Raw genomic sequence first — 19,977 nt, 5'->3', positions numbered from 1 at the left:
GGCTAATGTAGTGAATAATCCATAAACAATTTTCTAGCTATAATATTAGCACTTGCCATTAGCAAAATTAAGCCAACTGGAGATCAGATATTATTCCCAACAAACATAACAAAATGGCTTCATACCATAAATTAAATAACTATTCAAGAAGACCGTTAAGTTCCGAAGAATATACTACTCAGTCTCCTTATATAACATAATATTTTCACTTGAAAAACCTGATTACTTTTTTCTATTCCAATAAAGAAAATTACAGCTTTAATGTAACCCCAAAATCTCAATGCCACCAATGTCTGAAGTAAATATAGAAACATACAAGGTGAGTTGAGAGGACCATTGAATGATAATGAATGTTTATTGGTAGTATAGGAGGTCTAATATAACAGCAGATAACTTGCTAGGGTACCTTTTAAAAATGCATAGACGGGTTCATTTTACAAATAGTTAGCCTAGGGTTATTCACATTGCCAATCTACTGTGATGGAGGACAGAAAGCTTTTCTGACATTGGAGAAGGGGAATTGCTGAAAAGAAAAACACGTTCATATTTAATAGAAATGGTTCCTTAATATATTTTCACTCCAGTCCCAAGCGACGAAAGACCGAAGTGTGAGGACATTCCTCAAAATCAGTTTTTTCTTCTCCTAAAATGCAACAATGTCAGAACAGAACTAAGTTTGATGTATTAGGAATAAAATCTCTCTCTGTGTAGGGATTTGCCAGGTATTGACTTGTTACTTGAATTTAAACATTCTGCTTTTTCTTGCTCAAGAAAAAAAAAATATACCAGATGTTACCCATGTTGTTTCTCCTTTCTTATATACAATGTGTATATCTTCAATAACAGAATCAGTTTAGTGTTAAAAAGACAGTTTATTGAGAAAAACAACAGACTGCTCCAGTATGCTGCCACAGCAGTTGGCAGTGTGAATGTTAACACACTTGTGTGGAACAACATTGTACTGCATATATACATAAATATGTGTGTGTATGTATGTATGTGTGTATATATATATATATGTGTGTGTGTGTGTGCGCATGTATGATCACAAAATTGTTATATATATATATATATATACATACACACACACGTGTATTTATATATATATATCCAACGTAGCAGGAGGATAAGCACTCTCACTTAGTGAGTGCGGATCTATCTTTCCATTTATATATATATATATATATATACACACATTCACATATATATATCTCAATGTGTATATGCTGTACATATATATATAAATAAATGTGTATATATATATATACATATATTTATTTATTTTTTTGACACACACTTCACCGTCACACAGAAAAGTATTATTTTGATACAGAACTTTATACAGATTTAACAAGGATGCAGAAAAGAGAGAGGATTACAAAAACTAGTGCAGGGCAATAAATTCAATCACAAATAATCATAAGGTACCTGTATTTCAGATAACCTGACATTGTGCACCCTTTTTTTCCAATAACAGGATACAAACTATAACTGTGTCGAAATTAGAGGAAGCAATTTCTAAATGCTACCACTAATGTTAGATGGGTCTGAGGTAGACAAGTGATTGTGGCTTCAGCTTCTGTAAAAAAAATCTCTTTTTCTTCTTCTCCAAACAATTATATGACTAAGTGCATTTCCATTGCAAAGAAAAATACAGTGCTCTTAGCCTTCATGTATCTAATCAGACACATAAATCCCTCCCCATAAAGTTTTAAAAATATAAGCCTTTCATTTTCAGACAAGAGATACAAAAGTAAATACTTGGCAATTATAATAGATTGTGCTAAAGTGCTACCCAGGTGCTGAACCAAAATTGGGCCGGCTCATAAGTTTACATTCTTGCTTTGTCAAATAAAGATACCAAGAGAACGAAGAAAAATTTATAATAGGAGTAAATTAGAAAGTTGCTTACAATCGACTGCTCTATCTGAATCATGAAAGTTAAATTTTGACTAGACTATTCCTTTAAAGGGACATGAAACCTAAAACTGTTAATTCATTATTCAAATAGAGCATTCAATTTGAAACAAATTTCCAATTTACTTATTTTATCTAATTTTCTTTGTCCTCTTGTTATCTTTGTTGAAAAGCATACCTAGCTAAGCACTACTGGGAAATAACTGCTGATTGGTGGCTGCACATGTAAGCCTCTTGTCATTGCCTCGCCAGATGTGTTCAGCTAGCTCCCAGTAGTGCAGTGCTGCTCCTTCAACACAGAATATAAAGAGAATGAGATATTAGAAGCAAATTTGAAGGTTGTTATGCTCTATCTGAATCATGAAAGAAAAAAATGTGTTTTATGTTCCTTTAACTTAAAAAAGGGGCAAAACGTATAATATGTTTGGAAATAAATCTTCATTTAAAGGGATACTAAACCTAACATTTTTCTTTCATGATTCAGATAGAACATGCAATTTTAAGCAACTTTCTAATTTACTCCTATTATCAATTTGTCTTCGTTTTCTTGCCATCTATTTAAAAAGCAGGAATTTAAAGATTAAGAGCCAGACCATTTTAGGTTCAGCACATTTAGGTAGCGCTTGTTTATTGGTGGCTACATTTAGCAAACCAATAAGCAAGCATAACCCAGATTCTGAACCAAAAATGGGCTGGCTCTTAAGCTTTAAATTCCTGCTTTTTAAATAAAGATAGCAAGAGAACAAAGAAAATGTGATAATAGGAGTGAATTAGAAAATTGCATGCTCTATCTGAATCATTAAAGAAAAACTTGGGTTTAGTGTCCCTTTAAAAGGTCATGAAGCCCAGAAAATATCTGTCACTATCCAGATAAAGAATAAAAATATTAACAACTTTTCAATTGACTTCTATTATTAAATTTGCTTTAAAGGAGCATTATAATGCACTACTGCTATTCACACGAAGAATGTATGTGCAGCTAGCTCCCAGTTGCTGCTCCTGAGCCTACGTAGGTATTTTTTACAACAAAGGATATACAAAGAATGAAGCAAAATTTATAATAGAAGCTGGAAAATTGTTTAAAACTGTATAATTTAGCTAAATCATAAAATAAAATGTTGGGTTTTTACGCGACTTATTGGGGCTGAATTATCAAGCTCTGAATGGAGCTTGATGCCCGTTTCCGCGCAAGCCTTCAGGTTCGTCGGAAACAGAAGTTATGAAGCAGGTCTAAAGACCGCTGCTCCATAACTGGTCCGCCTGCTCGGCAGCGAACAGAAATCAACCTGATCGAATATGATCGGGTTGATTGACATCCCCTGCTAGCGGCCTGCAGGGGGCGGCATTGCACAAGCAGTTTACAAGAACTGCTTGTGCAATGATAAATGCCAACAGCGTATGCTGTCTGCATTTATCGATGTGCGGCGGACATGATACGATACATCGTATCATGTCTGCTTGCACTATGATAAATTGGCCCCATTGTCTTCAATGATTCCCAGTATCAAAAAACATAAAACAAGTCAAATATCACATTCATTTTCAGATTGTTGATTACAAAATCTCTTTACAAATTTGGCATCTCATACAGGATCTGTTTTCACTCCATTCAAAAGTATGGGATAACACACGTATCTTTTTTTTTTAAATATATTAAATGGAAATTACAATTCATTTTAAATGTAGCAGTGCATATCATACAGTGTCCATTTTTTTTTATATTGGAAATAAAATTCCATTGCCGTACACATTTTTACAATATAACTGACAATATTGCAACCATTATATTTTGAACAGATTCTAATAAGGCCCTTTTTTTCCCATGGCACCATTGGTGTATGTTGCTACACAGACATTTAACAACGTTGATACAGAAATGTGACTGGATATTGTAACATACCCTTAAAGGTTAATAAAAACTTGACATATTGGAGAAATTACTGAATCCTGTATAATACAAAATTAAAGGGGACATTAACCAGCACATGTTTTGTGTAAAAAATGGTGTTGTATCTTCACTCCCTAGAGAGGCAAAAAAGCTAAATCTGTAACCAGGTTTTCAAAACGCTGCAAAATGCCAAAACAGCTACAGAATTTGCTTTTTGGCTTCTATATGGAATAAGGAAATGCACAATGCTTACACAAAGGAAAGAGATATGTAATGTCCCTTTTAAGAGCATTATAATTTAATGTAAATTTGCTGATGACCACTATAAAAAATACACAATTTTTTTTAGCATTCTGTCGGAAGTAAATTTAAACAAAATTAAATAGGTTTTTTTAAGGTTCTGCTAATTCTTCACCCACTGTCGAATCCTAAATATAGGTGAGATAAAAAAGGTTCCACCAAGTTGTGGATTTATGAAAATATTTATTTTATTACTGAGACTCTTAAAGTAGAAAAAAAAAGAAAAAGAAAAGAAAATCTCAGACTTCCTAAGAGGTTTAGCAATCAGTAGGCACTATATTATGTTTATAACTTTAATCAAATAAAATAAGCCAGTAAAGGGGTTGTAAACCGGTTTCATATAGGTGTATAGTCTTTCTTATATTTAAATAAAGATTTCTGAACATATAAACATAAGGGAATTTTAAATACTTCAACTTCAGCTGTTCTAGCTTTTCAGACAAAATAGCATTTACACTTCATTTTAAAGTCTATTCGAAAAAAAAAAAAAAATAGTGATTGCACTTGGTAAGTCATCGTAGCTGCAATCAGAGGATATAAAGGCCAAGTGCAGGTGACCCTGTTACTTATTCCTTCTTCACTTTCATATAATTGAGGACACATTAGGACTGGCTGTCTTTGTTCAACAGTTAATCAAAATGTCTTTTATATACACATTAATGAAACCTGAATAACTCTTCAATAAGATACGTTCCTCCTGTTGAACATCTTGCTCATATAGGCAGAGCATTCAGAAATGATTATCTCACATTAACATTCCAACTGCACTGTGTTTGATAGAACCTGAGGCGTTCTAAATGTGGTATTATGAATACACAGCTGGGTATGTCTCTCTTTACATATGAATAATGCCAAGAAAAATATAGTAACACATTAGTCTTGTTTACTTCAGTGCATAAACATTTCAATAACCATACCAGCCATTGAAAAGAAAAGAAAAAAGGAAAGGATGTCCAGGTTTGTGGGTCACATATACTGAAAGAGGTAATACTTCAAAGTGTGTGTTTGTAGTACAATTAGCTCAAACCCACCAGACATCTTACAGAAGGATTTAGAGAAAGTCAATACGAGTTGAAACAAGCCAAAATAATAAGAATTTTTTTCTCAAAATACAAAATCAAGTAACTTTGATTCGGATATTATGTTTGTCCTGGTATAAACACATGTACAGATCACAATGTTTTATTGACTGTTGCGACAAGCTGTCTCAGTAATTTAAACTCTAGAAGTGAGGTAAACAAAACACGAACTGGTGATGATATAAAATGGATTCCATGCAAGTTTTTTGGTGACACAAAAATAACACCCAATCAAACATTCTTATTAGAGGACAGCTTGTAGAAAGTAATGTTGATGCATTGAGTTAGTCATTATTAAGAGATGTGTACTGTAACATATAAGCTGATGTAACTTTTTTCTATTATCAAAAAGGATAAAAAAGCAAAAAGCTCCCTTCCCCAGTTATAGTAATGTATACATTTATTTATACAAATTACATATGTATACCTATTTTCAAATACTTCACAGGACATTAATTTACAGTTGCATAGAAAGGGAAGTAAAATATAGAACATAAAAGAATGTAAAAACACAACATCTTCTTCTTTGGGTATTCAATTTTGCACTCCTTCAGTATAACACATGTAGTAAAGATGCCTGGCAATAGCTGGCAGCCTTGTCAACGATAGAATCTATTATTGGCTGTGTTAGGAAGGGCCTTTGTGCCAATGGCAGTTGATTTCATGATAATTTCACATCGCCTGTAAAGATGAGAACAATAATCAGCAATTTGTATTCTACAGACACACAGCAGAAGTTGTTGAAAAAATAATTTATAGACCAGTAGTAGATAGATGGAACTTGTCCCTGTAGTTTGTTCAACCCCTGAATGACAGAGATGTATTGGCATAGATGTTGGTAGGGAGATGATTATTTTCTAATTTGTCCTATCACATCCTTCTCAACATTTATGGCTGACTCAGTGGGGCCCAGGAGGTAAAAGAGGCTAGTCACTATTTTGTGGATGGGGCTATGTAGAGAGGGGCAGGATCATGGGTGGATAATGGGCGGGATTCTGGGCATCTCCAGTTGGTCAGTGGGTGAGACTAAAGGAAAATGCAATTCGGCAAATACGGCTGTGTTGGCTGAACAGAGCTCAGAATCTGGGACTGCCCTGCACAAATCAGTACAGTTGGGAGGTGTTATTTCTTAGTAATGTATTAAAGGGGCAGCAGAAGATCAAAAATAAACTGCTGTACTGATAAAAGGTAGTTTATATTTTGACTATATTTTATTCTGTTATGAATGAAGTATTTAATAACAGGAACGCATACAAACATATTTTGACCGACCACCAGCATTGAAAGTGCTTTATATGTAACCCAAAATCAAAGTGTTAACAGCATCAAAGACTTCAAACTTTTAAAGTGTATTTTAGACTTTCATATACATTTTTAAAAAAACTTTTTCCAAGTTATTTCTATATTCAAATTTACTTCCTTTGTTAAAGGGATATTAAACATTGCGCCTTTACTTTGATTTAACATATTTGTTTTTAGCAGACATAAAAAGGAACAGATTGTATTAAAAATCAGCAAACAACTTAATTTCATTAAAAACTAGCACCTAGAAATTCTCAGTGTAGCCCTGCCCCTCAGTTCTGGGCATGAGCACATCTGACTCCCTGTTATCTAGTCTATTCACTAGCCTATAAGTTTTATGACATCAGGCTAAGATAAACCTTCCTGCAAACGCCTCCTCCTCCTAGTAGGGCTCTGACAGGAAGTAAAGGACACTGCACAAAAGTAGTGTAAAAAATAAATAAAAGGAAAAATCAATTTAAATAGATGAATAATACATATTGCAATGATTTCTATTAAGTATAAACAACTGCTTAATTTTTTTTAATACAACAATGAAACTGGCTGTTTGACATCCCTTTAAAGCGTAGCTTCCTTTCTATGAGAGCATACTAAAGTATGCTCAGGAGTGTGCATGTGACAAGCAATATATGTATAACATTGTTCCAACAAGTTTGCTACCCTAGCGCAGTATGGTCTTATGGAAAGGAACACACTTGCAAAATGGTTTATGTAAATGATTGTGACTGTAAAAATAGTTCCATGGTTGTTTCATTATGGTAAAGTTGTCTCCAGGAGTGTTCTAGAGATGTGTTCTGGATTTTTCCCCTACACTTGGGTTATGCTTGCAAAATTCAAGACTTTAACCCCTTAATGACCACAGCACTTTTCCATTTTCTGTCCGTTTGGGACCAGGGCTATTTTTACATTTCTGCTGTGTTTGTGTTTAGCTGTAATTTTCCTCTTACTCATTTACTGTACCCACACATATTATATACCGTTTTTCTCGCCATTAAATGGACTTTCTAAAGATACCATTATTTTCATCATATCTTATAATTTACTATAAAACATTTTATAAAATATGAGGAAAAAATGGAAAAAACACACTTTTTCTAACTTTGACCCCAAAATCTGTTACACATCTACAGCCACCAAAAAACACTCATGCTAAATAGTTTCCAAATTTTGTCCTGAGTTTAGAAATACCCAATGTTTACACGATCTTTGCTTTTTTTGCAAGTTATAGGGCAATAAATACAAGTAGCACTTTGCTATTTCCAAACCACTTTTTTTCAAAATTAGCGCTAGTTACATTGGGACACTGATATCTTTCAGGAATCCCTTAATATCCCTTGACATGTATATATTTTTTTTAGAAGACATCCCAAAGTATTGATCTAGGCCAATTTTTGTATATTTCATGCCACCATTTCACCGCCAAATGCGATCAAATTAAAAAAAAACGCTAAATTTTTCACAATTTTAGGTTTCTCACTGAAATTATTTACAAACAGCTTGTGCAATTATAGCACAAATGGTTGTAAATGCTTCTCTGGGATCCCCTTTGTTCAGAAATAGCAGACATATATGACTTTGGCTTGCTTTTTGGTAATTAGAAGGCCGCTAAGTGCTGCTGCGCATCACACGTGTATTATGGCTAGCAGTGAAGGGGTTAATTAGGTAGTTTGTAGGGAGCTTGCAGGGTTAATTTTAGCTTTAGTGTAGAGATCAGCCTCCCACCTGACACATCAGACCCCCTGATCCCTCCCAAACAGCTCCCTTCCCTCCCCCACAATTATCCCCGCCATCTTAAGTACTGGCAGAAAGTCTGCCAGTACTAAAATAAACGTTTTTTAAAAAAAAAAAAAAAAAAAAAAAAATCTTTAGCATATTTACATATGCTTTGTAGGATCCCCCCGAAAACAGCTCTCTAACCCCCCTCTGCATTATTGGGGGCCATCTTGGGTACTGGCAGCTGTCTGCCAGTACCCAGTTTACAATATATTTTCTCTTTTTTATTTTATTTTTTTATGGTTTTCTGTAGTGTAGCTTCCCCATGACCAATCCCTACCCCCACCCCCTCCCAGATCCCTTAGATTACTTTTTTGGGGGCATTTATTCCCCCTCTTCCTCCCACTTACATAGTGTAGTGTAAGTGGTTCCCACCCGCTCCCTCCCCGTGCACGCACGCGCCCGCCCGCCGCCCCCCGTGCACGCGCGCGTGTCTGTGCGCGCCCCTGACTTTCCCGCCCCCCTCTGTGTGTCAGAAACCATCGATGGCCGCCCACCCGCCTCCCACCCACCAACGATTGCGGCCATCGATGTCCGGTGTAGAGAGGGCCACAGAGTGGCTCTCTCTGCACCGGAGGGGTACAAATTGTTATTGCAGGATGCCTCGATATTGAGGCATCCTGCAATAACCGGAAAGCAGCTGGAAACGATGAGGATCGCTTCCAGCTGCTTTACAAACCGAGGACGTACGCCATACGTCCTCAGGCGTTAACTGTTTTTTTTCTGAGGACGTATGGCGCATGTCCTCGGTCATTAAGGGGTTAAGGACCAGAAATTACAGTAGATTTAAATAATCAACAAATCCATGATAAAAAGGCAATGCAATAGCACTTAGTCTGAAATTCAAATGTGTAATAGATTTTTTTCTGACAAATTTCAAACTTAAATCTATTTCCACTCCTCTTGTATCATGTGACAGTCATTAGCCAATCACAAATGCTTATACGTATATTTAATTAATTCTTGCACATGCTCAGTAGGAGCTGGTGACTCAAAAAGTGTAAATATAAAAAGACTGTGCACATCTTGTTAATGTAAATAAATTGGAAATTTGATTAAAATGTCATGCTCTATCTGAATCATAAAAGTTTAATTTTGATTTGAGTGTCCCTTTAACAAAAGAGAATGAGGTACGTAAATGCCATGATCTATCTGTGGACAATTAACTAACATAAGTTTTTAAATCCACTGTGTATTTGTTAGATGCCCTTTATAATATGCATTTGTATGACACCCTTAGAAACAAATTCGTAATCTACAAGTAATTTCTACATGAAATACATTTTCTTGATTGCAAAGTATCACACGCATTTTTAATTTAACAATCTGACTAACCAGAACTGCTTATTCCCCCCCCCCCCCCACCCCACTAGATATTGTCACAACATTGCGCCTGGCATTTAGCTGTATCATTTTTTCCTTGGGCATGTGTCATTGAGAGGAAAAGTGCCTAGTTTAAAAATAGCTTTATAATACAAGTTATTTGTGTACACAAGTGAGTGTAGTATAAAACATACCTGCTGAGTTCCAGAAAGGCTTGCTGTAAATAAAACAAATATATATTAATACATGCAGGTAAAATATTACACACTATGTTTTGGCAAACCGCTGTTTTTGGGCTTGGTTTTAAAGGGTAATAGAGACCCCCTTGTTTTCCTTTCATGATTCAGACAGAGTGTACAATTTAAAACAACTTTTCAATACACTTTTATGATCTAATTTGTTTAGCTCTCTTAATAATCTTTATTGAAAAACATACCTAGGAGCAGCAATGCACTACTGTTTGGTGGTGGCACATATAAACATCTTGTCATTGATTCACAAGCTTGTTTAGCGAGCTCCATTAGCGCATTACTGCTTCTTCAACAAAGGATACAGAGAGAAAGAAGGGACATAAAGCTCAACTGTTTTTTTCATGTTTCACACAGAGCATGCATTTTCAAACAACTTTCCAATTTACTTGTTTTATCTAATTTGCTTTGTTCTGTTAGTATTTTTTGTTGAACAGCATACCTAGGTAGGTTCAGGAGCAGAAATGGGCTCCCGGCAGCTAGCAACTGAGTGGCGGGTGCACATGTATGCCTCTTATCATTGGCTCACCCAATGTGTTCAGCTAGCTCCAGTAGTGCATTGCTGCTTCAACAAAGGATACCAAGAGAATGAAGCAAGTTTGATAATAGAAGTAAATTAGAAAGTTGTTTTAAACTGTATGATCTGTCTGAATCACAAAAGAAAAGATTGGATTTATATCACTTTAATAACAGATTACAAAATAAATCTTGTAGCTTTTATCTGTAACAAATGTATCTACGAACACAGTGACTATATTACTGAATAAAACACCTCAATCTTTTCAATTTGCCCAGTACAGCACGCCATTCTCATTTCCAAATATTTTGTTTCAATAAGGACCCGGCATTTGGTCATTTTTACTTTTGCTATAATCCCGACTCATATTTCACAATGCGAGTGTGTATTTCACAGTCCGCAGATTTCTCTTTGAGCTTACTGGTTTTATATTATTTTGACAGCAACGCTTGAGAATTGCCTGTGCCCTAAATAGTTCTATAAATGTAATTTACAGATTGGTAATAAACATGAGTCTTTACTTCCCATTGCCTGTTTCTACAATATCTGTGTACCCAGATTCTTGGGATACTTAAAGGGACAATGAGATATATATATATATATATATATATATATATATATATATACAGTGTATATACAAACACACACAAATAAATATATATATATATATATATATATATATATATATATATATATATATATATATATGAAAAAAAACTAAAGTTTATGATCATTCATTACTCATTGGTTGATAAGAAAAAAAAAAGTCCATTCATAAAACTAAAAAACTTGATTGTGGCATTGTTAAAAAGCCAAACCATAAATGGAGGCACTGAGTGAAACACTGGTTGATAACTCACACATCTCTTTGGTGGAAAATAACATAACCCATAGTCATAAAAACATTTTTAGCACAGAAACTGTGTCATAAAATAAATCTATCAAATAATTAAACATTTTAAATGTCCCTTTTAAAATGCAACATATAAAATAATTACTGTGACGTCACTTTAAATAGAACCAGGCCCTTTACCATGGCAAATTTACATGACATTTCAACCTAATTTAAAATGATAATTCACATAAAGAAGAACATTTATTAAAGGGACCGGAAAAACATTCATTTTTTTTCTTTATTCAGATAGAGCATCAAATTTTAAAAAACTCTCCAATTTACTTCTATAATCAAATTACCTTTATTCTCTTTTTATCCTTTGTTAAATGAGAAGCACACATCAAGTGAGTCAATAACAGAGGCATATATGTGCAGCCACCAATCACCAGCTAGCTCCCAGTGGTGCAGTGCTGCTCCTGAGTCTACATACGTATGTTTTTTTAACAAAGTATAATAAAAGAATGACGAAAATTAGATAATAGAAGTAAATTAGAAAAATGTTTAAATTTGCATTCTCTATCTGAATTTATCTGAACATTTAATTCTGACTGTCATGTCCTTTTAAGCTTCAGGTGGGCAACTAGGGAAAAAATTGTCCTCCCCGGTTCAGGGCAAGTGAGAGGACTGCATTCAACATTGTACAAACAAATGCTTGTAAGTAATATTCACTGATCTCACAAATTAGATCTTGCAAGAGAAGGGTTTGTTGATCATCCTGGACAAATAACCAATCATTGTTAGATGAATCTTTGTTCCCTGTAAGGTCATCACACACACAGGTGGTGATGTCACAACAAATTCCTCTTTCAGTCTGCATGAGAAGGGTCCCCACGGGGGGATGACGCCTTGTAGTCCTGGGAACTCAAAGTTAAAGGGGACACTGTACCCAAAAATTTTCTTTCGTGATTCAGATTGAGCATGAAATTTTAAGCAAATTTCTAATTTACTCCTATTATCAAATTTTCTTCATTCTCTTGGTATCTTTATTTGAAATGCAAGAATGTAAGATTAGATGCCGGCCCATTTTTGGTGAACAACCTGGGTTGTCCTTGCTGATTGGTGGATAAATTCATCTACCAATAAAAAAGTGCTGTCCAGAGTACTGAAACAAAAAAAAGCTTAGATGCCTTCTTTTTGAAATAATGATAGCAAGAGAACGAAGAAAAATTGATAAAAGGAGTAAATTAGAAAGTTGCTTAAAATTGCATGTTCTTTCTGAATTACAAAAGAAAACATTTGGGTTCAGTGTCCCTTTAAGAGTGCAAAGAATTATCTTAGCTCTAACAAGAGCTCTTTCATAAGCAAGATAGCAACTTAAGTTGATGGTCCCAACATGCATATTACAAAGCACTTTTTAAACAAGTTAAAGGGACACTGAACCCACATTTTTTTCTTTCGTGATTCAGATAGAGCATGCAATTTTAAGCAACTTTCTAATTTACTCCTATTATCAATTTATCAATTTTTCTTCATTCTCTTGGTATCTTTATTTGAAAAAGAAAGCATCTAAGGGTTTTTTTGGTTCAGAACTCTGGACAGCAGTTTTTGTATTGGTGGATGCATTTATCCACCAATCAGCAAGGATAACCCAGGTAATTCACCAAAAATGGGCCGGCATCTAAACTTACATTCTTGCATCTGAAATAAAGATACCAAAAGAATGAAGAAAAATGTGATAATAGGAGTAAATTAGAAAGTTGCTTAAAATTTCATGCTCTATCTGAATCACGAAAGAAAAAAAATTTGGTTCAGTGTCCCTTTAAACATCCTTCTTTTTGTATAAACAAAAATAAATTAAAGCTAATGAATTTGATTTTGAAGTGAACTGGAAGTTAATCAAGGGACAGTTTACAGTAAAAATGGTTTCCCCTTAATGTGTTTCCAGTGACTTGTTATACTAGCTTCAAAATTTACAATCTTTGGGAAATGGATCCTTTAGGTTATTTTTGTATATGAAATAACTGCCAATTGAATCCACAGCCCAATAAAATGGGTTGAGCTTGCAGCCTCAGAATAGGCAAAAACATTGAAATAGTTAATTTTAGAGAAAGTATGCAAGGAAGACCAGGTTGCTGCCTTGCAAATCTGTTCAAAAGAAACCACATTCAAAAAGGCCTTGGAAGTGAAAACTGTTTTGGGGGAGACTATCCTGCCTCCATGTAAGTCCTGTGAATATATGACGATTCAAGGAACTTGCAGAGAAGTGTTTATCTTAATCATCTTGCAAAAATTGAAGGATTCTTGGTATTCTAAAACAATCCCAGCAAAAATTACTGTTTTTTTTACACCAAGAGAGACATTTTTTGAAGCTTGTTGTTTGAAGAAGAAGCCTTCAGGTCTATCTCTGGTAGACCCCACTGTTCCACAATCAAGTTGAAAAACCTTCTTAATGGAGAGACCATTGCCCAAGAAGAAGAAATTGAGACTGATGTAATCTGTTTCCCAGTTTTTCATTCCTGGGATGTGAAATGCAGAAATTGTGCAGACAACTTTTCTCTCCCCAATTCAAAAGACCACCCTTCATTGCAAGTTCCTTGTTGATGTTTGATAAAAGACACTGCTGTGATGTTATCTGATGAAAACGTAAATAAGATTCTGTTTTCAGAAAAACCCCCAGCTCTGGGACATGAAGATTGCACAGAGTTACAAGATATTTATTAGTAGTCATGCCTCCTGAGAAGACCAAACTCCCTGGGCTCGCCTAGACACCCAAACTGCACCTCAACACAAGAGACTGGCGTCTGCAGTGATTATAGTCCAAGTTGGACAGATAAATGATGCCCCCAAATAAATGGATTGGTGATTAATCCACCAGGACAGAGACAGTCTCACTGTGGAATCCAATCATTATTTAAGAAAGTTAAGTATAATGAGAAATGCATCTGATGCTGCAATCATCAGATCTAACACTTACATACATTAAGCTGCAGATGGGTTGGAAATTAACTGTAGATTTGAACAATTTAAATTTAACTTCAATCTCCAATGACCTGCTAGAGAAAGCCGCATTGTCACTGAATCCATGACTCCTAGAAGTTATACTCTTTTCAGAGAAGAGAATGCTTTGTATATTGATTTTCTGACCATGTCTACTGCTATTAGATACAGCTGAGTGCAAAGATGGAGCCTGAACTAATATAAAGACCAGGTATGGAGCCACTGACAAATCTTGAGTTCATAATACATACAAGAGAATTCCTTGAATTTTACTATCTATTCTTGGAGCTGGAGCTAGACAAAACAAGTAAAAAAAAGTGTTTGCCTGAAAAGTAAAGTTAGGACCAGAAGATGGTCTTTGTGGAAAGGGATATGAAGGAAGGCATCCTTCAAATCTTTTGTGGACATATTGACCCTGTTGAACAAGGGGTAGAACTGTCTGAAATATGTTTCCATCTTGAAAGTAGTAAGTCCAGAGTAGGCCTGAAAGCTCCATCTTTTTTGGGAACAGTGAAAATGTTGGAATAAAATCCTTGGTCTTGTTCCAAAACTGGAACTATTACACTCATAAAGTCCAGGTCGAGAATGGACTGGAAAAAAAAAACTTTTGCTTTCAAAGTTTTTTTTTTTTTTTTATAACATAGGGCAGAATAAACCTTCATCAAGGCGACCCTGATTTGAAACCCATTCTGTAACCCTGGGAAATTATGTTTAAAACCCAGGAGTCCTGAACAGACTGTGACCAGGCCTTTTGATAAAAGGCATAATCTGTTCCCTACCAGAAGAGAATATGGATTAAGGCCGCACTTACAAGCTGATTTAGAAAAGGAATAGGACCCGTTAGATTGCTTGGCCTTGTTCCAGCTGGCATTGCGCTTCCAAGAAGATCTGGAAGATTCAGGTACTTGTGAGTAGGAGGAAGATTTTAGTTTCCTAGATAAACTAAAGGAACAAAATGATTTTGGAAATCTTAATTCACAGAGTCATCTGAGATTTGCTCAGAAAAAATGTAACAGTAAAAGCTGGTAAAGGAAACACCCTTCATAACTTATATACACAAAAAGAGAAAAAGCGCTCAACAAAGGAATGAACAATAGCATAATAGCTAGTTATTACCCCAGAAGAAGCCTCTTTTTAGCCAGCACGCGTCTTTCACAGAGAAATTTACTGTAGTATATCAGCCTAATCCTGACTAAACAGTACAGTCCAGCACTGAAATACCAGGCAATCCCTCTCTGACGAAGAAACCTGTGAGACACCAGACGTACGTTTGGGCCTAGTGAGGTGCAGCCATATCCCTCTTGGCACATTGCACAACAGGTCCACATCTGGTTTCTCGCCATCACCCATAGGGAGGCTTCCCCAAGGGTTATAATTTGCATACACAAAATATAGACAAGCTCAACCAGGGAACGAACAATGGTGTAATAGCTTGTTTTATGGTTCGCTACCACCCCAGAAGTGCCTTTCACAGAGAAAAAACGTCCCTGTAGTATATCAGTCTGATCCTGACTAAACAGTACAGTACAGCACCGAAATATCAGGCAATCCCTCTCTGACCAAGACACCTGGCAAACTCTAAATGTATATTTCATCCTAGTGAGGTGCAGCTATATCCCTCTAGGCACATTGGGCAACGGGTTCATGTTCCTTGTTCAGAAGAGGATTGGCTAGTATTTCGGGGCAGGGATAAGACTGATACTTTAGGAATGTTCTCTGTGAATTAATAACAATAAGGCTGAAAGAGGCTGCTCCTATGTGGTAACTCGCCATAGAACAAGCAACTGAGCTGTTGTTCGTTCCTGGTAGAGTGCTTCTCTTTCTGTATGTATCCTTTATAACTTAGAGGACATATTAAAAGGAAGACCAGACTTGGTCTACTTTCTAGAAACTGTTTCAGTAATAGCCTCAAGGAAAGGGACAAACCTCTTTTGACTTAGCAGATAGTTGTTTAGAAAAAAAAGCTAAAGTAAATAAAACATCTTAATCAAAGGAACTAAGATGCTCAAATTTAAACATAAAAGAGGTAAACTAGTGCGGATGAAGAATAATAATTAAAAAAAAAAGATGTGAATAAAAATAAAATATCAAAAGGGTACCCATGTATAATAAAATGTCTCCCATAATGTATACTAGACAAAAATGAGTAGTCTTGAAATAAAGGTGGTAATGTCTCTAATTAAATATCTGTCCCCTGGCTATGAAGTACCTCAAAATTGGTGTATCTACTAATAGCCTGTGGGCTATGTGGCTGCACTTACTTTAGATGCACCTGCTCTACCATGCTTACTAGCTGCATAAAAGACTGCTTCCAGTAGAGAGCCCATACAGTGCTGCACAAGCAACAGCATAGGATTTGAATGTAGAGTATAATGACGACCCATTAGGAGGAGGCTAAGGGGCAGGTCCCCACAACACATGTGTCAGGCTTGTGACTAACTCCCATAGGGTGTAATTCTGTCACTACCCAGTACTCCTTAAACCCCTCTGTTTTTGTAGTCAGCTCTCTGAGGGGATAATGGGTCTCAATTGGATTAAGAACCACACTCAATGAAGACTCTTAAGCACCACAATTCTTCACCTTCTTCACCACCTGTGGAGGCAAAGATAAGACTGAGATATCGGAGAGGTGGAAAGGATTGAAAGCTCTTAGAATGTTGGCAATCTTTGCCTCCTACTAGTGGCCAGATGTCGAATCCCAGGAGTAATGGCTTGTAGGCTCTAATCATCTTATGAAAGAAAAAAATACAGTTCACTCTCCCTTTAAGGACTGATTGTTCCCTGGCTGACAAGCAGAACTTCCATTCCTTTGTTGGAGGATTTTGACATTCCTCACAAACTTAAAAACTAACAAAACAAAAGTTTATCAGTACAGTAACATTCATTACACATAAAAAAATAAAGTATGTATAAAATGCAGATTTTTAGATGCAAGAAGAAAAAAATACTATTGTGTCCCTTTAAAATGTCACTATATAACCAATCCCCTTTTGTCACAGCAGCAATTTTTTTTTTTTAAAGTATAATGTATACTAGAAGAAAAATCTAAAAGAAAAATCTAAATCTAAATTAATATTAAATTCTGGTACAATCAGTAACATGCCTGGGGGTAGGATCACTGTCTGATGTAGCCTTGATACTATAGAATGTCAAATAAATAAATAAAAAGAATGTAAGGAGAGAGGATTCCCCTATTTTATATTGCCAGGATAAAAAAAATTATGGCTTAGCTATATAAAAGGTCATGGCATCTATTTTGCCAGGGATAATAAGTCGTGTTCAAAGGAGCGTGTGATACATTTGCAGTGTGATGTATGAGATTTCTCGGCTTATGGAATTTTATTGCAACAAGATACAATTTATCTTTTTTGGTCAATGACAGGGTGCTAAAGTGTGGGCATGTCTATGTATGCATTACTCGCACTGTCAGAGTAAAAAAAACAAAAACGCACATAGAACTATAATGTTTGATGTTTGTTATTAAACAATGTCTACTTCCCAATAAATAAGGAGATTTATATGCAATGTTATAGGTAGATATATACTGTGCTGCTCGCCTATGTCTCTCAAGAGGGAGTCTGAGAAGCATTCTGAATTGAAAATTCCTATTTAAGTCATTCAATGTATGTTAAGGAAGGAAGTCTGTCTGATAAGCAATATTCAATGTGCAGGCATCTCAATATCATTTTCTTTACCCCAGTGACCTGTGCAGAATTCTGATATGAAGATCCTATAAAAATCTTAAGGGAAGACAACGAAAAAAAAGGACCATTTGCAACTGACATAGTGATATTAAATATCCGCCCATTTGTGATTGAGGTCCAGCTGAAAATATAGCTCTTAATATTATTTTATTTACAGCCTTATCATCAAAACCTCATATAATCTAATGTAGTGAGTCATTTTTATCTTATGTTTTTTTTTCTTCACATTGTTTCTATTCATATTTTTGGTTTATTGAGAAATATCAGGACAAACCTGCCCTGTCATTTCAACCCTGGAATGTGATGTTATCATAAGCCCAGTTTCATTTTTCTTTGTCAAGGCTGTCAACAGCGTATACGGCTTATTTAAAGCTAATCTGAACAATGCCTTTCAGAGTTGCTGTATGTTATCTAGAGATGGAAAACTTTAGCATGTAAAAGGGTGATAATGAAGATTTCTACACCATTAAAAGAAAATATATTACAAGAAAAAATCTCAAAATATCCTGCAACACTTGTTTATATTATTGTTTTCCTGAACAAGGCAATTAATCCAAGTTATTAGACACTTTTTTACTTTTAGCATTAAGTTCAAGATGATGTTCCCAATACAGGGCTAAATTACAAGTGGTGCGCTAAAGTTAGCATGTGTCGTGATATGCAATCTTACGCGTATATCACAAGTTAAAAGTAAAACAAAATTTGTATTTAGGATTAACGGATTAGCGCGCCTGAAGACCTAGTGTAAATACATTAAAATAACGCTTTACACTAATACAATTTTTTAATAGTATGATTTGGTATATGACAAAGTATATGTCCCTTGACAAGAATATATTTTTTTTTAGTAGACAACCCAAAGTATTGATCTAGGCCCATTTTGGTATATTTCATGCCACCATTTCACCGCCAAATGCGATCAAATAAAAAAAAATCGTTCACTTTTTCACAAACTTTAGGTTTCTCACTTAAATTATTTACAAACAGCTTGTGCAATTATAGCACAAATGGTTGTAAATGCTTCTCTGGGATCCCCTTTGTTCAGAAATAGCAGATATTTATGGCTGTGGCATTCCTTTTTGGTAATTAGAAGGCCACTAAATACCGCTGCGCACCAAATTTGTATTAGGCACAGCAGTGAAGGGGTTAATTAGGTAGCTTGTAGGGTTAATTTTAGCTTTAGGGTAGTGTAGTAGACAACCCAAAGTATTGATCTAGGCCCATTTTGATATATTTCATGCCACCATTTCACCGCCAAATGCGATCAAATAAAAAAAAAATCGTTCACTTTTTCACAAACTTTAGGTTTCTCACTTCAATTATTTACAGCTTGTGCAATTATGGCACAAATGGTTGTAAATGCTTCTCTGGGATCCCCTTTGTTCAGAAATAGCAGATATTTACAGCTGTGGCATTACTTTTTGGTAATTAGAAGGCCACTAAATGCTGCTGCGCACCAAATTTGTATTAGGCACAGCAGTGAAGGGGTTAATTAGGTAGCTTGTAGGGATCTTGTAGGGTTAATTTTAGCTTTAGAGTAGTGTAGTAGACAACCCAAAGTATTCATCTAGGCCCATTTTGATATATTTCATGTAACCATTTCACCGTCAAATGCGATCAAATAGAAAAAAATCATTAACGTTTTCACTAACTTTGGGTTTCTCACTGAAATTATTTATTATGGCACAAATGGTTGTAAATGCTTCTCTGGGATCCCCTTTGTTCAGAAATAGCAGACATATATGGCTTTGGGTAAAGAGAATAAATCAAATTTATCTATCAGTGTTAAGGGTACACCGAATCATCTTTTCTTTGCTGCATGTTACACACACTGAATTACACTATTGCAACTATTTTGTGATTATTCCTCCTTTCTCTTATATCTATATTTGTGAGAAATTCTGACACTCTACTTTCTCATATATATATACTTAAAGTGACAGTTTAGCGCTGGTAATTTATCTTTATTTCCACAATATATGGCTTTGGCATTGCTTTTTGGTAATTAGAAGGCCGCTAAATGCTGCTACACACCACACTTGTATTATGCCCAGCAGTGACGGGGTTAATTAGGTAGCTTGTACAGAGCTTGAA

At 35.4% G+C, this 19,977-nt stretch overlaps 1 protein-coding gene across 5 annotated transcripts in view; it reads right to left on the bottom strand.

Moving 5' to 3' along the window:
• Positions 1-852: 852 nt before the first annotated feature.
• The window catches only part of UTRN (utrophin), a 1,395,536-nt gene continuing 1,376,411 nt past the window's right edge, over positions 853-19,977 (bottom strand). For 4 of the 5 annotated variants that reach the window (XM_053711837.1, XM_053711835.1, XM_053711838.1 and 1 more), the window contains 2 exons: positions 9,777-9,799; positions 853-5,865 (listed from right to left, as the gene is read on the bottom strand). In XM_053711837.1, the coding sequence (XP_053567812.1) occupies positions 5,857-5,865; positions 9,777-9,799 (32 nt within the window). In that variant the 3' untranslated portion in view covers positions 853-5,856. The remainder of the gene's footprint in view (positions 5,866-9,776; positions 9,800-19,977) is intronic. The other variant, XM_053711836.1, reaches the window with a different exon arrangement.

Source organism: Bombina bombina, chromosome 4 (genome assembly GCF_027579735.1).
Source record: "Bombina bombina isolate aBomBom1 chromosome 4, aBomBom1.pri, whole genome shotgun sequence".
Taxonomy (NCBI): Eukaryota; Metazoa; Chordata; class Amphibia; order Anura; family Bombinatoridae; genus Bombina; species Bombina bombina.
Note: the sequence above shows the minus strand (reverse complement) of the source record. Positions and strands in the feature narration are given on the sequence as shown.